The following is a 19,968-nucleotide window of genomic DNA, read 5'->3' as shown; positions in this document are numbered from 1 at the left end:
CCGAGGCAGAAGCTGATGTGAATGGCCAATATTCTTTGTAAAGCGCTTTTGGGTGCCCGGCACTCACAGAGACCAATAGAGCAACTTGCAGGGTGCCTCACCTCACCCATGCGGGGGTGTAGTATGTAGTTGCAAGATGGTTGGCACTCCTGGTGCAGTAAGAGACAACAACACAGATATACTGCTGCGGTATATTTGTGTTGATGTCTCTTATTGTGCCAGGAGTGCCAGCCAACTTGCACACACACACACACACACACACACACACACACACACACATATTCTGTTCGTATGATCTGCCGATGGACGGAATGCCGGCTGTCAGTATACCGACAGTGGCATCCTGTTCATCAGAATCTCAACAGCCCCCCATTAAGCCCCCTAACCCTCACATTTTTCTTTGCCTAACCCTACCCGATGGCGCCTAACCCTCCCTTCCCCGCTGCCTAAACCTAACCCTCCCCGCTAGGTGCCTAATCCCCCCTACTAAGTGCCTAACCCTAACCATCCCTATATATATATATTAAAATTTTTCTTCTTCTCTACTACAGTCTCATGAGATTCTGAATACAGCTCCACTTACTGGTATTTCTCAGAAGATCCCAGTGCGCGTTCTGGCCTTGGAGGCTGGGGGATTTGTACTGGATGTGACCAAGCAAGCAGGGTGTGAGACACCAAATGCACAGATTATACAGGTTTATATCTACTAATATTGTTTGAGTATATTGTGCCATACTGAGTATCTATTGTCTTTCTAACTTCTGTCTTTCACCAATCTTGACAGGTGTCGGATGGCTGTGACTTTTTATTTGTGGGTGGAAAAGAGACTCAGGGAGCTGTGGGTGTGAAAGTTGAGTTTTGGTTAGAGCGCCTTCGCTCCTCTCTCTCTCTCTCCCTGTGGGTGCCACTACTGCCGCTTAGAGTCGAGGTGTCTGACATTAATTTGCAGCGTTTACCAGGCTCAAGGTAAGGCACTTCCTAGAAAAGCAAAATACCTGCTTAACAAAAGATAAAAGGCTTTTCTTTATCTAATGATATTCATTAATGATGACAGTGTAATATATAGTGTATATGTAGTGCACATTTGCAAAAGGCTGTTTTAAAACGGAATACATATGTATTCCCAGCGGACGGGATGTCGGCTGTCAGATGGGATGCTGGCTGACAGCGGGGCGAGCGCTATGAGTCCCCTTGCAGGCTCGGCGGCTCACTGCGCTAGCCACAGGTTCTATTCCCACTCCACACCCACGAGTAGGAATAGCCCATGTGAGCTGGTATTCCGGATGTCAGGATTCCAGTGTCTGTATCCTGACCGCCGGGATCCCGAGAGCCAGCAAATTGATTGCCTCTCCTTTAAACCAGTGATTGCATACAGATGTGTCCTCATACTGTACATCATTGTTGCAGTCGCTCCAAACACATCAGGTCCCTTGAGAATCTGTTAGTCAGACATCTTTTTTGCAATACGATGCGATTAGGATGCATCAGGAGTCTGTGCTAATTAATTTATTATGCAACACTTGTAGATCTGTGCGGCTGAGTCTCTGAAGTTGTATACAAACTGCTACAATGCATCGGCCATGGCTTTTTTCCATACCAAGCTTCGTATACACACTCAGCCGCACACAGATTGCATGCTGATTTTTAGCCGATTGCTTTATAAAACCACATATATTAATGATCAAACATTTAGAGCAATGCCTATGGCATAATTGACTACTCTTTGAACCTCCGGAAGACTACAGAATTTTGGAGAGTTCCCACAATATTCCATGATAACAGGTTTCCCTTCCTAGCAAAAATAGCAGGATGGTGCGTGATGACACAGTTTTAAGCAAATTGTGTTTTCATGACTCTGCACCCTTCTGTATGCTGCAGCTGTTTGTGGGACCACAATAGCGTCTTTCACCCCAACCCTCCATAGCGGCAGTATGATTTATTGTACAGATGTGTCCTCATATATCTAGCTTCAATATACCATATGACGCCTGCCACTAGTGAGCTGTTCTGAGTGGTGTAGCATCTTTCTCTAACGTCCTAGTGGATGCTGGGGACTCCGTAAGGACCATGGGGAATAGATGGGCTCCGCAGGTGACATGGGCACTTTAAGAAATAATTTAGATTCTGGTGTGCTCTGGCTCCTCCCTCTATGTCCCTCCTCCAGACCTCAGTTTGAATCTGTGCCCGGATGAGCTGGGTGCTACTTAGTGAGCTCTCCTGAGCTTGCTATAAGAAAGTATTTTGTTAGGTTTTTTTATTTTCAGGGAGCTCTGCTGGCAACAGACTCCCTGCATTGTGGGACTGAGGGGAGAGAAGCAGCCCTACTCTCTGAAGATAGGTCCTGCTTCTTAGGCTACTGGACACCATTAGCTCCAGAGGGATCGTACACAGGATCTCACCATTTGTCGTCCGATCCCGGAGCCGCGCCGCCGTCCCCCTCGCAGAGCCGGGTGAAAGAAGCAAGAAGACTTTGAAATCGGCGGCAGAAGACTCCAGTCTTCATATGAGGTAGCGCGCAGCACTGCAGTTGTGCGCCATTGCTCCCACACTACACCCACATACTCCGGTCACTGTAAGGGTGCAGGGCGCAGGGGGGGGGGCGCCCTGAGCAGCAATTAGAGACCTCTTTGGCAAAAGTTTGCATAATATATAGTTGGGCACTGTATATATGTATGAGCCCCCGCCAAAATTGTACATGAAAGCGGGACAGAAGCCCGCCGTCGAGGGGGCGGGGCTTCTTCCTCAGCACTCACCAGCGCCATGTTTTTTCTCCACAGCACCGCTGAGAGGAAGCTCCCCAGTCTCTCCCCTGCAGTTACACGGTAGAAGAGGGTAAAAAGAGAGGGGGGGCACATAATTATGCGCAAAAATCGATATAAACAGCAGCTACTGGGTTAACATTAAGTTACTGTGTTATTCCTGGGTTAATAGCGCTGGGGTGTGTGCTGGCATACTCTCTCTCTGTCTCTCCAAAGGGCCTTATGGGGGAATTATCTTCAGATGAGCATTCCCTGAGTGTGTGGTGTGTCGGTACGTGTGTGTCGACATGTCTGAGGTAAAAGGCTCCCCCTAGGGAGGAGATGGAGCAAATATGTGTGTGAGAGGGTGTCTATGCCGACACCTGTTTGGATATGTGTAATTAAGTGCTAAGGTGAATTTATTGCACAAAAGATTAGAGAACAGACAGGAAATCTACCCATGTCTGTCCCTATGTCGCAGAGACCTTCAGAGTCTCTCAATGCTCACTATCCAAAATAATAGACACTGATATCGGAGTTTGACTCCAGTGTCGACTACGATAATACAAAGTTACAGCCAAAATGGCAGGAAAGTATTCAATATATGATTATTGTAATAAAAGATGATTTGCATATCACTGATGACTCATCTGTCCCTGACACAAGGGTACACATGTTTAAGGGGAAGAAAGCTGAGGTAAATTTCCCTCCTCTCATGATGAAAAAGAGCGGGAATCTCCAGACAAGAGACTGCAGTTTCCCACAAAGAATTCTCAGGCAGTATCCTTTCCCCACTAGGGCCAGGATATGATGGGAATCTTCCCCTAGGGTGTCACGTTTTCCCAAAAGGTAGCCCTGACGTAACAGCTATTCTCAGGGATCCTGCAGATAGCGTGCACATTCTGGTATACTACTCAGACCGGCGATTGTGTCGGCATGGGTTTATAGCGCTGTGGCAGCGTGGACAGGTACCTTATCAGCAGAGATTGAGACCCTAGTATGTATGTATGTATATATATATATGTATGTGTGTATATATATATATATATATATATATATTAAAGATGCTGTCTTAAGAGAAATGCCCAAAGAGACATGAGTATACTGGGTCCTAGAGTCAAAGCTATGTCGATTTCTGCTTAACGTGTCCTGTAGAATATGCAATGGACAGATGATGCCGAATTAAGAGGCATATGGAAGGCTGAGGATTGTGTGGAGAAGGGTTCTCGGAGCTGGTCTCCACAGCTATAGCTGGTAATTCTGATATTTTGCCTTATATTCCTGCACAGCCTAGGAAAGCACGACATTATCAAATGCAGCCTTTCGAACAAAGAAACAAGAAAGTCCGAGGTGCGTCCTTTCTTGCCAGAGGCGGGGGCAGAGGAAAGAAGCTGCACAACACAGCTAGTTCCCAGGAACAGAAGTCCTCCCCGGCCTCTACAAAAATCCACCGCATGTCGCTGGGGCTCCACAGGCGGAGCTAGGCCCGGTGGGAGCACGCCTTCGTAAGTTCAGCCACAAGTGGGTTCACTCCCTGTTAGATCCCTGGGCAATAGATATTGTGTCTCAGGGATACAAGCTGGACTTTGAGAAGATGCCCCCTCACCGACGGCCCTGCCGGCTTCCCCCCACGAGAGGGAAACAGTGTTAACTGCAATTCACAAATGGTATCTTCAACAGGTGGTGGTCAAGGTTCCCCTCCTTCAACAAGGAGGGGGTTATTATTCGACCATGTTGTAGTCCCGAAACCAGATGGTTCGGTCAGACCCATATTGAATTTAAAATCCCTGAACATATACCTGAAAAGGTTCAAGATCAAGATGGAATCGCTAAGAGCGGTCATTGCAAGCCTGAAAGGGGGAGATTTTATGGTGACCCGGAACATAAAGGATGCATACCTTCGTGTCCCCATTTATCCACCTCATCAGGCGTACCTCAGAATTGCGGTACGGGATTGTCATTACCAATTTCAGACGTTGCCGTTTGGTCTCTCCGCGGCCCAGAGAATATTCACCAAGGTAATGGCGGAAATGATGGTGCTCCTGCGGAAGCAAGTTGTCACTATTATCACGTACTTGGACGATCTCCTCATAAAAGCGAGATCAAGAGAGCAGTTGCTGAACAGCGTATCACTTTCTCTGGAAGTGTAACGGCAACACGGCTGGATTCTATATATTCCAAAGTCGCAGTTGGTTCCTACAGCTCATCTGCCTCTCCTAGGCATGATCCTAGACACAGACCAGAAAAGTGTTTATCTCCCGATAGAGAGAGCTCAGGAGCTCGTGACTCTGGTCAGGAATCTATTAAAACCAAAACAGGTGTCAGTGCATCACTGCACTCGAGTCCTGGGAAGGATGGTGGCATCATACGAGGCCATTCCCTTCGGCAGGTATCATGCGAGGACCTTCCAATGGGACTTACTGGACAAGTGGTCCGGATCACATCTTCAGATGCATCGGTTAATCACCCTATCCCCCAGGGCCAGGGTGTCTCTCCTGTGGTGGCTGCAGAGTGCTCACCTTCTCGAAGGTCGCAGATTCGGCATTCAGGACTGGGTCCTGGTGACCACGGATGCAAGCCTCCGAGGGTGGGGGGCAGTCACATAGGGAAGAAATTTCCAAGGGCTGTGGTCAAGTCAGGAGACTTGCCTTCACATCAACATCCTGGAACTAAGGGCCGTATACAACGCCCTACGTCAAGCGGAGTCCCTGCTTCGCGACCAACCGGTTCTGATTCAGTCAGACAATATCACCGCAGTGGCTCATGTAAACCGCCAAGGCGGCACAAGGAGCAGGGTGGTGATGGTAGAAGCCACCAGAATTCTTCGCTGGGCGGAGAATCACGTAAGCGCACTGTCAGCAGTGTTCATTCCGGGAGTGGACAACTGGGAAGCAGACTTCCTCAGCAGGCACAACCTCCACCCGGGAGAGTGGGGACTTCATCAAGAAGTCTTCATGCAGATTGCAAGTCGGTGGGAACTGCCACAGGTGGACATGATGGCATCCCGCCTCAACAAAAAGCTGCAGAGATATTGCGCCAGCTCAAGAGACCCTCAGGCGATAGCTGTGGACGCACTGGTGACAGCATGGGTGTTCCCGTCGGTCTATGTATTTCCTCCTCTTCCTCTCATACCCAAGGTGCTGAGAATCATAAGGAAAAGAGGAGTGAGAACAATACTCTTTGTTCAGGATTGGCCAAGAAGGACTTGGTATCCAGATCTGCAAGAAATGCTCACAGAGGACCCGTGGCCTCTGCCTCTAGGACAGGACTTGTGCAACAGGGGCCCTGTCTGTTCCAAGACTTACCGCGGCTGCGTTTGACGGCATGGCGGTTGAACGCCAGATCCTAGCAGAAAAAGGCATTCCGGATGAGGTCATTCCTACGCTGATAGAGGCTAGGAAGGATGTGACGGCTCAACATTATCACCGTATATGGTGAAAATATGTGGCTTGGTGGGAGGCCAAGAATGCCCCTACGGAGGAATTCCAGCTGTGCCTTTTCCTTCACTTCCTACAGTCGCGAGTGACTTTGGGCCTTAAATTGGGTTCCATTAAGGTTCAGATTTCGGCCTTATCCATTTTCTTTCAAAAAGAACTGGCTTCTCTGCCTGAAGTTCAGACGTTTGTAAAGGGAGTGCTGCATATTCAGCCCTCTTTTGTGCCTCCAGTGGCACCTTGGGATCTTAACGTGGTGTTGAGTTTCCTGAAATCACAACTGTTTGAACCACTCAAAACGGTGGAAGTAAAATATCTCACGTGGAAGGTGGTCATGCTATTAGCCTTGGCTTTGGCTAGGCGTGTGTCAGAATTGGCGGCTTTGTCACATAAAAGCCCTTATCTGGTTTTCCATGCGGATAGAGCAGAATTGCGGACCCGTCCACAATTTCTGCCGAAAGTGGTTTCATCCTTTCATATAAACCAACCTATTGTGGTGCCTGTGTCTACTACTGACTTGGAGGATTCCGAGTCACTGGATGTTGTCGGGGCTTTGAAGGTTTATGTAGCCAGAACGGCTAAGGTCAGGAAAACAGAATCTTTGTTTATCCTGTATGCTTCCAACAAGCTTGGGGCGCCTGCTTCAAAGCAAACTATTGCTCGCTGGATCTGTAACACGATTCAGCAGGCTCATTCTGCGGCTGGGTTGCCGCTGCCTAAATCAGTTAAGGCCCATTCCACAAGGAAGGTGGGCTCTTCTTGGGCGGCTGCCCGAGGGGTCTCGGCATTACAGCTTTGCCGAGCGGCTACTTGGTCAGGTTCAAACACCTTTGCAAAGTTCTACAAGTTTGATACCCTGGCTAAGGAGGACCTTGTGTTTGCTCATTCGGTGCTGCATAGTCATCCGCACTCTCCCGCCCGTTTGGGAGCTTTGGTATAATCCCCATGGTCCTTACGGAGTCCCCAGCATCCACTAGGACGTTAGAGAAAATAAGATTTTAATTAACGGTAAATCTATTTCTCGTAGTCCGTAGTGGATGCTGGGCGCCTGTCCCAAGTGCGGATTTCTTCTGCAATGCTTGTATATAGTTATTGCTTAAATAAGGGTTATGTTGTAGTTGCATCAGAGTTTATCTGATGCTCTGTGATTGTTCATACTGTTAACTGGGTAAAGTTATCACAAGTTATACAATGTGATTTGGTGTGGCTGGTATGAGTCTTACCCTGGATTCCCAAAATCCTTTCCTTGTACTGTCAGCTCTTCCGGGCACAGTTTCTCTAACTGAGGTCTGGAGGAGGGACATAGAGGGAGGAGCCAGAGCACACCAGAATCTAAATTCTTTCTTAAAGTGCCCATGTCTCCTGCGGAGCCCGTCTATTCCCCATGGTCCTTACGGAGTCCCCAGCATCCACTACGGACTACGAGAAATAGATTTACCGGTAAGTAAAATCTTATTTTTTCACAGATTTTTCTGCAAAGTGCCTTTTGGTCACAATCGGATACAACAAAGCTACACTGGCTCAGTCGCACACAGTTATCGCATATAAAATTAATCAGTGAAGTCTTGTGAAGCAGTTTTGTCTCATACAGTTGACACTAATTCGCACATTCGCATGAAAAAGATGCTCAGGGCAAGCCATCACACAGACCTGAAACACAGAGAAGGGATATTTGGCGCAACTGCAGCAATAGTGTTTAAGGACAGAGCTATAGTTGGAGTTTAACAGAATCCTACTAGTGTCAAGTTTTTGGGGGTGTTTTTTTTTCAAAATCTGTATTGTCTGCCACCATTATTCTATTTAATCATACAGATGTGTCCTCGTACACTATTGCTATAGTACATATAAACATTCCTTCTCGTCTTGCTCTGCATTATTTATTGAGGCTAGGTGTATGAGGACACATCTGTAGGTCACTTTAGAGCAGTGTCACTAAATTTACAGATGTGCGCACACAGAAGAACAAGATGTTCCAGTGCAGGGTTTCCGAATGGTAGAGAGACAGTAGATAGACACCAGATGATCGAGATTCAGTAGGTCAACATGGACTTAGGTTGACAGGTTAAACAGCTTAACTGGCAAATAGCTGACACAGAGAAGGTTGGCACCTGATTTATCATGAATTTTAGGGTTAGGCCCTTGGAGGAGGTTTAGGCTTAGACAGTAGGGGAGGAAGGGGAAGCATTAGAAGGAGGGTTAGCCACTAGGAAGAGGGTTAGGATTACTGTCAAAATAACAAAACAAAAAAGTGTAGACCAATTGTATGTTGACTTTTTGACCCTGTCAACCTATTGACTGTTGACCATGTGGTGTCAATCTGTTGACTATGTACTGTCAATCTTTTAGTTGATCAGGCACTGAACACCATTTAGAATCTTCATCATCTTGAAACGGATACTTTTGGTCAAATCTCTTTAGCTTAATGTGTTGATTGTTCATATCATCCTTCCTTTATAATAAGAATGTTAACACCACATTGGGGGTAATTCAGAGTTGATTGCAGCAGCAAATTTGTTAGCAGTTGGGCAAATCTATGTGCACTGCAGGGGGGGCAGATATAACATTTGCAGAGAGAGTTAGATTTGGGTGGGTTATTTTGTTTCTGTGCAGGTTAAATACTGGCTGCTTTATTTTTACACTGCAGTTTAGATTTGGGGTAATTCAGAGTTGATCGCAGCAGCAAATTTGTTAGCAGTTGGGCAAAACCATGGGGGTAATTCTGAGTTGATCGCAGCAGGAAATATGTTAGCAGTTGGGCAAAACCATGTGCACTGCAGGGGGGGCAGATATAACATTTGCAGAGAGAGTTAGACTTGGGTGGGTTATTTTGTTTCTGTGCAGGGTAAATACTGGCTGCTTTATTTTTACACTGTAATTTAGATTTCAGTTTGAATACACCCCACCCAAATCTAACTCTCTCTGCACATGTTATATCTGTCCCCCCTGCAGTGCACATGGTTTTGCCCAACTGCTAACAAATTTGCTGCTACGATCAACTCAGAATTAGGCCCCATGGGGGTCATTCCGAGTTGTTCGCTCGCAAGCTGCTTTTAGCAGCTTTGCACACGCTAAGCCGCCGCCTACTGGGAGTGAATCTTAGCTTCTTAAAATTGCGAACGAAAGATTCGCAATATTGCGATAAGACATCTCTGTGCAGTTTCTGAGTAACTCGAGACTTACTCTGCCAGTGCGATCAGTTCAGTGCTTGTCGTTCCTGGTTTGACGTCACAAACACACCCAGCGTTCGCCCAGACACTCCTCCGTTTCTCCAGCCACTCCCGCGTTTTTCCCAGAAACGGTAGCGTTTTCTCTGACGTCCTAGTGGATGCTGGGAACTCCGTAAGGACCATGGGGAATAGCGGCTCCGCAGGAGACAGGGCACATCTAAAGAAAGCTTTAGGATCACCTGGTGTGCACTGGCTCCTCCCCCTATGACCCTCCTCCAAGCCTCAGTTAGATTTCTGTGCCCGACGAGAAGGGTGCACACTAGGGGCTCTCCTGAGCTCTTTGTGAAAGTTTTAGTTTAGGTTTATTATTTTCAGTGAGACCTGCTGGCAACAGGCTCACTGCATCGAGGGACTAAGGGGAGAAGAAGCGAACTCACCTGCGTGCAGAGTGGATTGGGCTTCTTAGGCTACTGGACATTAGCTCCAGAGGGACGATCACAGGTTCAGCCTGGATGGGTCACCGGAGCCGCGCCGCCGGCCCCCTTACAGAGCCAGAAGAGCGAAGAGGCCTGGAAAAATCGGCGACAGAAGACTTTCCTGTCTTCAGATAAAGGTAGGCGCACAGCACCGCAGCTGTGCGCCATTGCTCTCAGCACACTTCACACTCCGGTCACTGAGGGTGCAGGGCGCTGGGGGGGCAGCGCCCTGAGACGCAATAAATCGTTAGAAAACCTTTTATGGCTAAAATAAATGCATCACATATAACTCCTGGGCTATATGGATGCATTTAACCCCTGCCAAAACATACAAGAAAACGGATGATAAGGACGCAGAGAAAGGGGCGGAGCCTATCTCCTCAGCACACTGGCGCCATTTTCCCTCACAGCTCAGTTGGAGGGAAGCTCCCTGGCTCTCCCCTGCAGTCACTACACTACAGAAAGGGGTTAAAAAAGAGAGGGGGGCACAAATTAGGCGCAGTATAAACAATACAGCAGCTATAAAGGGAAAAACACTTATATAAGGTTATCCCTGTATATATATAGCGCTCTGGTGTGTGCTGGCAAACTCTCCCTCTGTCTCCCCAAAGGGCTAGTGGGGTCCTGTCCTCTATCAGAGCATTCCCTGTGTGTGTGCTGTGTGTCGGTACGTTTGTGTCGACATGTATGAGGAGAAAAATGATGAGGAGACGGAGTAGAGTGTCTGTAATAGTGTTGTCACCCCCTGGGGGGTCGACACCTGAGTGGATGTACTGTGGAAATTGCGTGACAGTGTCAGCTTTGTATAAAAGACAGTGGTTGACATGAGACAGCCGGCTACTCAGCTTGTGCATGTCCAGACGTCTCATATAGGGGCTCTAAAGCGCCCGTTACCTCAGATACAGACGCCGACACGGATACTGACTCCTGTGTCGACGGTGAAGAGACAACCGTGATTTCCAAATAGGGCCACACATTGCATGATTGAGGCAATGAAAAAAGTTTACACTTTTCTGATAATATGAATACCACCAAAAAAAAAAGGGGTATTATGTTGGTGAGGAAAAACTTCCTGTAGTTTTCCTGAATCTGAGAAATAAAATGCGTGGGTTTCCCCCCGATAACAATTGATAATTTCTAAAAAGTTATTGGCAGTATACCTTTTCCCGCCAGAGGTTAGGGTGCGTTGGGAAACACCCCCTAGGGGGGATAAGGCGCTCACACGCTTGTAAGAACAAGGGCTCTACCCTCTCTTGAGATGGCCGCCCTTAAGGATCCTGCTGATAGAAAGCAGGAGGGTATCCTAAAATGTATTTACACACATACTGGTGTTATACTGCGACCAGCAATCGCCTCAGCCTGGATGTGCAGTGCTGGGTTGGCGTGGTCGGATTCCCTGACTGGAAATATGATATCCTAGATAAGGACAGTATATTATTGCCTATAGAGCAATTAAAAGATGCATTTCTATATATGCATGATGCACAGCGGAATATTTGCCGACTGGCATCAAGTATAAGTGCGTTGTCCAATTATACCAGTAAAGTGGTCAGGTGATGCGGATTCCAAACGGCATTTGGAAGTATTGCCTTAAAAGAGGGGATGTACCCCAGGTCGCCTCTCAAAATAAGACGCCGTATTATCAGGCGCAGGCCTGGTTGGCAAGCGGACAAAAGGGTTCCTCTTTTCTGCTCGTGACAGAGGGAGAGGAAAATGGCTGCAGAGATCAGCCAGTTCCAAGGAACAGAAACTCTTTTCCGCCTCTGCCAAGCCCTCAGTATGACGCTAGGGCTTTACAAGTTCAGGCACGGTGGGGTCCCGTTCTCAATGAATTTCAGTGCGCAGTGGGCTCACTCGCAAGTAGACCCCTGGATCCTTCTGGTAATATTTCAGGGGTACAAATTGGAATTCGAGACGTATCCCCCTCGCCGTTTCCAAAGGTCTGTTTTACCGACGTCTCCCGCTGACAGGGAGGCAGTTTTGGAAACCATTCACAAGCTGTATTCCCAGCAGGTGATAATCAAGGTACCCCTCCTGCAACAGGGAACGGGGTATTATTCCACACTATTGTGGTACCGAAGCCAGACGGCTCGGGGAGACCGATTTTAAAATCTAAAATCTTTGAACACTTGCATACAGAGGTTCAAATTCAAAATTGAGTCACTCAGAGCAGTGATTGCAAACCTGGAAGAAGGGGACTACATGATGTCTCGGGACATCAAGGATGCTTACCTTCATGTCAAAATTTACCCTTCTCACCAAGGGTATTTCAGGTTATGCTACAGAACTGTCACTATCAGTTCGGACGCTGCCGTAGGGATGGTCCACGGCACCCCGGGTCTTTACTGAAGTAATGACCGTAATGATGATATTCCTTCGAAGGAAGGGAATTTTAGTTATCCGTTACTTGGACGATTCCCTGATAAGGGTAAGATCCAGGGAACAGTTGGAGATCGGTGTAACACTATATCAGGTAGTGTTGCGGCAGCACGATTGGATTCTCAATATTCCAAAATCGCAGCTGGTTCCGACGACTTGTCTTCTGTTCCTAGGGATGATCCTGGACACAGTCCAGAAAGAAGGTGTTTCTCCCGGAGGAGAAAGCCAGGGAGTTATCCGAGCTAGTCAGGAACCTCCTAAAACCGAACCAAGTCTCAGTGCATCAATGCACAAGGGTTCTGGGTAAAAATGGTGGCTTCCTACGAAGCAATCCCATTCGGCAGATTCCACGCAAGACTTTCCAGTGGAACCTACTGGACAAATGGTCCGGGTCGCATCTTCAGATGTTTCAGCGGATAACCCTGTCACCGGGGACAAGGGTATCCCTCCTGTGGTGGTTGCAGAGTGCTCATCTTCTAGAGGGCCGCAGATTCGGCATTCGGGACTGGGTCCTGGTGGCCACGGATGCCAGCCTGCGAGGCTGGGGAGCAGTCACACAGGGAAGGAATTTCCAGGGCTTATGGTCAAGCCTGGAGACATCTCTTCATATAAACATTCTGGAACTAAGGGCCATTTACAATGCCCTAAGTCAAGCGAAACCCCTGCTTCAGGGTCAGGCGGTATTGATCCAATCGGACAACATCACGTCAGTCGCCCACGTAAACAGACAGGGCGGCACGGGAAGCAGGGGGGCAATGGCAGAAGCTGCAAGGATTCTTCGCTGGGCGGAAAATCATGTGATAGCACTGTCAGCAGTGTTCATTCCGGGAGTGGACAACTGGGAAGCAGACTTCCTCAGCAGACACGACCTTCACCCGGGAGAGTGGGGACTTCACCCAGAAGTCTTCCACCTGATTGTAAACCGTTGGGAAAAACCAAAGGTGGACATAATGGCGTCCCGTCTAAACAAAAAACTAGACAGATATTGCGCCAGGTCAGGGGACCCTCAGGCAATAGCGGTGGACGCTCTGGTAACACCGTGGGTGTACCAGTCAGTGTATGTGTTCCCTCCTCTGCCTCTCATACCAAAAGTACTGAGAATCATAAGAAGGAGAGGAGTAAGAACTATACTCGTGGTTCCGGATTGGCCAAGAAGGACTTGGTATCCGGAACTTCAAGAGATGCTCACGGACGAACCGTGGCCTCTACCTCTAAGAAAGGACCTGCTCCAGCAGGGGCCTTGTCTGTTCCAAGACTTACCGCGGCTGCGTTTGACGGCTTGGCGGTTGAACGCCGGATCCTGAAGGAAAAAGGCATTCCAGATGAAGTCATCCCTACCCTGGTCAAGGCCAGGAAGGACGTAACCGCAAAACATTATCACCGCATTTGGCGAAAATATGTTGCGTGGTGGGAGGCCAAGAAGGCCCCTACAGAGGAATTTCAACTGGGTCGTTTCCTCCATTTCCTGCAAACAGGACTGTCTATGGGCCTAAAATTAGGGCCCATTAAGGTTCAAATTTCGGCCCTGTCGATTTTCTTCCAAAAGGAACTGGCTTCAGTGCCTGAAGTTCAGACATTTGTAAAAGGGGTACTGCATATACAGCCTCCTTTTGTGCCTCCAGTGGCACCTTGGGATCTCAATGTTGTGTTGAGTTTCCTAAAGTCACATTGGTTTGAACCACTCACCACTGTGGACTTAAAATATCTCACATGGAAGGTGACGATGCTGTTAGCCCTGGCTTCAGCCAGGCGTGTGTCAGAACTGGCGGCTTTATCATATAAAAGCCCTTATTTAATATTTCATTCTGACAGGGCAGAATTGAGGACTTGTCCTCAATTTCTACCTAAGGTGGTTTCTGCATTTCACATGAAGCAACCTATTGTGGTACCTGCGGCTACTAAGGACTTGGAGGATTCCAAGTTGCTTGACGTGGTCAGGGCCCTGAAAATATATGTTTCCAGGACGGCTGGAGTCAGAAAATCTGACTCGCTGTTTATCCTGTATGCACCCAACAAACTGGGTGCTCCTGCTTCTAAGCAGACGATTGCTCGTTGGATTTGTAGTACAATTCAGCTTGCACATTCTGTGGCAGGCCTGCCACAGCCAAAAATCTTAAAATGCCCACTCCACAAGGAAGGTGGGCTCATCTTGGGCAGCTGCCCGAGGGGTCTCGGCTTTACAACTTTGCCGAGCAGTTACTTGGTCAGGAGCAAATACGTTTGTAAACTTCTACAAATTTGGTACCCTGGCTGAGGAGGACCTGGAGTTCTCTCATTCGGTGCTGCAGAGTCATCCGCACTCTCCCGCCCGTTTGGGAGCTTTGGTATAATCCCCATGGTCCTTACGGAGTTCCCAGCATCCACTAGGACGTCAGAGAAAATAAGAATTTACTTACCGATAATTCTATTTCTCGTAGTCCGTAGTGGATGCTGGGCGCCCATCCCAAGTGCGGATTGTCTGCAATACTGGTACATAATTATTGTTACCAAAAAATTCGGGTTATTGTTGTAGTGAGCCATCTTTTATAGAGGCTTCTCTATTATCATGCTGTTAACTGGGTTCAGATCACAAGTTGTACAGTGTGATTGGTGTGGCTGGTATGAGTCTTACCCGGGATTCAAAATCCTTCCTTATTGTGTACGCTCGTCCGGGCACAGTATCCTAACTGAGGCTTGGAGGAGGGTCATAGGGGGAGGAGCCAGTGCACACCAGGTGATCCTAAAGCTTTCTTTAGATGTGCCCTGTCTCCTGCGGAGCCGCTATTCCCCATGGTCCTTACGGAGTTCCCAGCATCCACTACGGACTACGAGAAATAGAATTATCGGTAAGTAAATTCTTATTTTTTCACACACACCCATAAAACGGCCAGTTTCCGCCCAGAAACACCCACTTCCTGTCAATCACATTACGATCACCAGAACGAAGGAAAAACCGTGAGTAAAATTTCTAACTGCATAGCAAATTTACTTGGCGCAGTCGCAGTGCGGACATTGCGCATGCGCACTAAGCGGAAAATCGCTGCGATGCGAAGAAATTTACAGAGCAAACAACTCGGAATGACCCCCCATGTGCACTGCAGGTGTGGCAGATATAACATGTGCAGAGAGAGTTAGATTTGGATAGGTTATATTGTTTCTGTGCAGGGTAAATACTGGCTGCTTTATTTTTACACTGCAATTTAGATTTCAGTTTGAATACACCCCACCCAAATCTAACTCTCTGCACATGTTATATCTGTCCCCCCTGCAGTGCATATGGTTTTGCCCAACTGCTAACAAATTTGCTGCCGCGATCAACTCCGAATGAGGCCCAAAATGGGAAGGATGACCAAAGATGAAAGCAGAGTTATCCACTAATGGGAGAATAAGAGAGTTATAAGGAGACAATTTCACTGGAGACAAACCCATTCTCTTGAAATTGTCTCCTTATAACTCACTTTTTCTCCCATTAGTGGATACATGTGGTGGCTGAGTATATTGTCTTTAATGTCCCGTGGTAGGTAAGAGGGGCGGGTATGGAGTAAAGTGGCAAGATGGAGATTGAGACTGAATGCCTGTTCTAGGTGAAAATCAGTAGTTGTTAGTTTGACCTAGCCAGTCCATTGCAAAGCGTTAGTTGGCTGCCAGTGAATATCTCCGAAAACAAGGTAGGTTCATACCACCAAAGTCAGTAGTCTGTTGTAATTTATAATTATTTGCCCCTATGAAACATTGCATTTCTTTATTTAATAGTTGCAACTCGTTCTTTGAGAGAAGGAAAGGCAGCATCTGGAAGTTATATAAAATACGAAGGAAGCTAACCATCTTGATTACATGTCATCTACCTATATATGAGAGCGGGAGTGTGCTCCATTTCTTAAAATCAGCAAATGTTTGTTTTGAAAGTTTAGGGTAGTTGACAAAGTACAATTGAGGGCATACTTACCATACTCTCCCGGAAGCTGCGAGAGGCTCCTGTTTTTTGGGGTTGCCTCCCGCACCCACGGAATAGTAGGCAGGTCTCCTGCATCCTGCTCGCACCCTAGTGATGCGGGCAGGATGGAGAGATAGTCTCCCGCATTCAGGGGTCCGTGGGGTGGGTTGGGGAAGCGGTTAAAATGATGCGAATCGTGGCTTTTTTCTATGTGGGGCGGGGCTTGATGATTTCACAGCCCGGCCCGCCCCCCAAAGTCTCCTGCAGCATCTCCTCTCCAGGCTTCTCCCGGAGGGGTGAAATTTAAGGTAGACAAGCATGATTGAGGGGGGTGTTAGGGGAATGCAATATCTAGATATTTAATGGTGGACAATGCTCATTTAAAGGGGAAGTAATCAACCCAACCCTATCTAGCTTCAGAGTAGAATCCTAATGCTTCCGTCTTTGTAAAATGAATCAAAAAAGCGGCTATTGATTCAAAATCATGCAACTTATCCAAGAGCATGTTTGGGATTATGAAAATACAATAAAAGGTCATCAGCAAAAACTGATATTTTGATTTCTTGATTTGATATAAAGATACCCTGCCATTCAGTCAGTTGCATGGAATGTCAAATCAGCGGATCAATGGATTGATAGAAAAGAAGGATATAAAGAGGGCATCCTTGTCGTGTCCCCCTGTAAAGTTGAAAATGTTTTGAGTTAACTGTTAGGAAAGCCATTGGTGATTTGTAAAGTATTTTAAAAATATGGATACATTTTGGACCGAATTCCTGTAGTTGGAAAATGCGCAACTGATGTGACCAGCTAACCCTGTAAAAATGTAAAAAACGGGATCAGGGAACGCTATTATGGTTGAACTAAATATGTGCAAACACCTGTGAAAATAAAGGGTTAAATTAATAAATGTTTACAGCACTTTTAAGTGCTTATGCAGGAGTCCGCTTGTGGGTTCCGTTAATTGCCGGCTTTTCGTCCCTCACTGCGGCGGTGGTCCGGGGCTAGCTGTCTCACTTTTCCTGACACTGCCTACCTTTAAGTTGGGGATTGTGAGGCTTTTTAAGTCCGTCTTCGCTCGGCTGGTTCCCACACGATCCTTCTCCGTTCTCACACCCGTGGGCGCAGGCTGAGTGACGTAATACAATGTCGGATCCTCCTGCAGTCGCTTTCCAACGCGTTGATTATTATATCTTTAAAGCATACCACCATGTGAACGCCGTCCCTGGAAGCGGGACTGTGCACCCGACCGGCGGCGCGATGTTAGTGACATCACAAACTGTGACTCACTATTGTGCTCCCATCACCATAGCAACGGTTTACTGCTGCTTAATGCAAATCTCCCAACATGACCCTCTCCAAGAGGGACAGAATGCTCAATTCCTGGACTTCCCTCTTAATTTATGATTGCCATAATGATGAGTTTGTGATGTCACTAACATTGCGCCGCCGGTCGGGTGGCGTGATGTTAGTGACAGCCCACACTCTCAAACTCTTAAAATGCCATGGTCTCCTAGCGGACCCATCTATACCCCATGGTACTAATGTGGACCCCAGCATCCTCTACATACTACAAGAAAAGTATTTACCGGTAGGTAATTAAAATCCTATTATTGGGTTCTCAGAACCCTGAGCAAAGGACAGGTACAGTTGTGTATCATCTGCATAGCTGTGGGAGACCATGCCATGGCATCTGATTATTTCACCCAGTGGTAGCATGTATACTGCAAAAAGCATGGGGGATAGTATAAAACCTTGTAGGACACCACATAGTAGTGGCACTAATGATTATGAGTGTACTCCAAATGAAACTTTCTGTGACCTGTCATTGTACAGTGAATATTATATTTTATAGGATTAAACATCTGCTTTAACAGACTGCCTTTCTCTCAGGTCTTCGGGCCATGCTCAGGAGGAAAACACTGGAGATCACAGAGCTGCAACAGATAGTAGGTTTCAGAGTTGTCGTCCTCAGTACCAGAGGGCTCGGGTGCGCTTTCTTGCCTACTTTGTGGCTCATTCCTTAGATGGCAGTCGTCAGCTGACATACCTGTTGGGTAATGACTGGCTTTTGGATGTGTCACCCCTTATCAGAAGTCAGGCTGTCATCAGAGATCAACGCATTGCACGTCTAGATGAGGAAGGCACAGTTCTTATTGGTCAACAGCCAGGAGTCACATCTGTTGAGGTAAAGTGGCTTGATTAAGGATTGTGTGAGATTTTTGAAAGTCTCTTATTGTTGTTGGGTTTTTTTTTGTTTTGTTTTTTGTTTTTATAACTGTCGAAAGCTGCCGTCTTGTCGGAAAGACGGCAGCTTCCGACAATTTTAGGCCAGAAGGGGTTCCGACCTATTCATAGAATCCATACTGTATCAGGCAAACTTAGATCAACGTGTCCTCAGTAACTCATAAAGTTTCTTACTTTTCATATTCTTATACTGTATATGCAACATATTATTGTCAATTTATACTGATTAGTGATACAGAGATTTTATCACTTATGAGGGGAGATGTACTAACGGGTCTATTTACTAAGCCTTGTATGGAGATAAAGTGGATGGACATAAAGAACCAGTCAAAAAGCTCCTAACTGCCATGCTATAGGCTGTCAGGCTGTGTTTGAAAAATGACAGTTAGGAGCTGATTGGCCGGTACTTTATCTCCATCCAAGGCTTAGTAAATAGACCCCTTAGCCTTGAAAAGTGATATATTTCACTGTGATAAAGTACCAGCCAACCAGCTCCTAACTGTAATTTTTCAAACCCAGCCGGGTAACATGACAGTTAGGAGCTGATTGGCTGGTACTTTATCACCGTGAAATCATCACTTTTCAAGGCTTAGTACATCTCCCCCATAGACTGTTATTATGTTCTGTAATTTTTATGTCTGTCAAATAGATCTGAACTATAGTTGTGAACTTTTTAGAGAAATTCTAAACAGCTGATATGTTGAAAAAAAGAACCAATATTTATACTGCCCGTTCTATAATTAGGAGAGATTGTAACAACACAGAAGATAGACAAAAGGGCCCAACCCACCTCATCCAATAGAAATGAAAGTGAACGTTTCAATAAACACACCCCTAACACTGATGAAAACATCCCAGACGAAGCACAGTGCCATTGGCCAAGCAAAACGGTTGGTCTGCCTGCTGTACACATAGAAACAGCAAGGACCTCTGTATCCTCCAGGCAGCTGCAGGTTGCCATCAGCCGTTCTGCTGGCAAGGGGTATGCCAGCAGGAACACAACACGGACGGACAGCACTTTGTAGATTCAGAGACGCTCCTGTCTGTATTCACTAACTAGATCAGTACGGAGAGCACCTTTACAACAGTTCACCTACTGATGAGCAAATACATCCACTGGAGGAAAATGGAGGGGCTCTTTCACAGTCACTCCCAGCATCATAACGTAGGAGTATGCCGGCTGCAATATATATTGCTGAGTAACCAACTATAACTATCTTCGAGTAGAACACTCCACAAAGAGAGTGTATTTACCTAGTGACATCAAGTCCCACAGAATGGCTAACTAAAAATAACTTTAAAAGTTTTAACTGTAACCTTGCTGTAACTGTATTATATTTGTAAAGTCTCTAATAGAAACGTATTCTTATCTGCAATACTTATGTCACTTATTTGTTTTTTGTAAATTTGTGACATGTTACCTTTTTTAGAATTATTTATAATACACTTAAATAATATTTACCAACAGGTGTCTGCTTTGCACCTATTCACATACACATACAGTACCTTTTTATCTCTGTAATTTCACTGGAATTCGAGGTCATCAGAGATATTTCAGAACATAAGCTTGCATAGTATCAGTCTCTCACGACTCCTTACAGACAAGATATTAGCTGT

At 46.6% G+C, this 19,968-nt stretch overlaps 1 protein-coding gene across 1 annotated transcript in view; it reads left to right on the top strand.

The window, feature by feature from the left end:
- Positions 1-19,968, top strand: part of TMEM132A (transmembrane protein 132A) — a 189,610-nt gene that overhangs the window by 147,656 nt on the left and 21,986 nt on the right. Inside the window, exons 7-9 of the mRNA XM_063963116.1 lie at positions 552-695; positions 785-966; positions 17,998-18,292. Of these exons, the coding sequence (XP_063819186.1) occupies positions 552-695; positions 785-966; positions 17,998-18,292 (621 nt within the window). The remainder of the gene's footprint in view (positions 1-551; positions 696-784; positions 967-17,997; positions 18,293-19,968) is intronic.

The sequence above is a fragment of the Pseudophryne corroboree genome, chromosome 3 (assembly GCF_028390025.1).
Source record: "Pseudophryne corroboree isolate aPseCor3 chromosome 3, aPseCor3.hap2, whole genome shotgun sequence".
Taxonomy (NCBI): Eukaryota; Metazoa; Chordata; class Amphibia; order Anura; family Myobatrachidae; genus Pseudophryne; species Pseudophryne corroboree.
The sequence above is the reverse complement of the archived record's forward strand: the minus strand, read 5'-3'. Positions and strand labels throughout refer to the sequence as shown.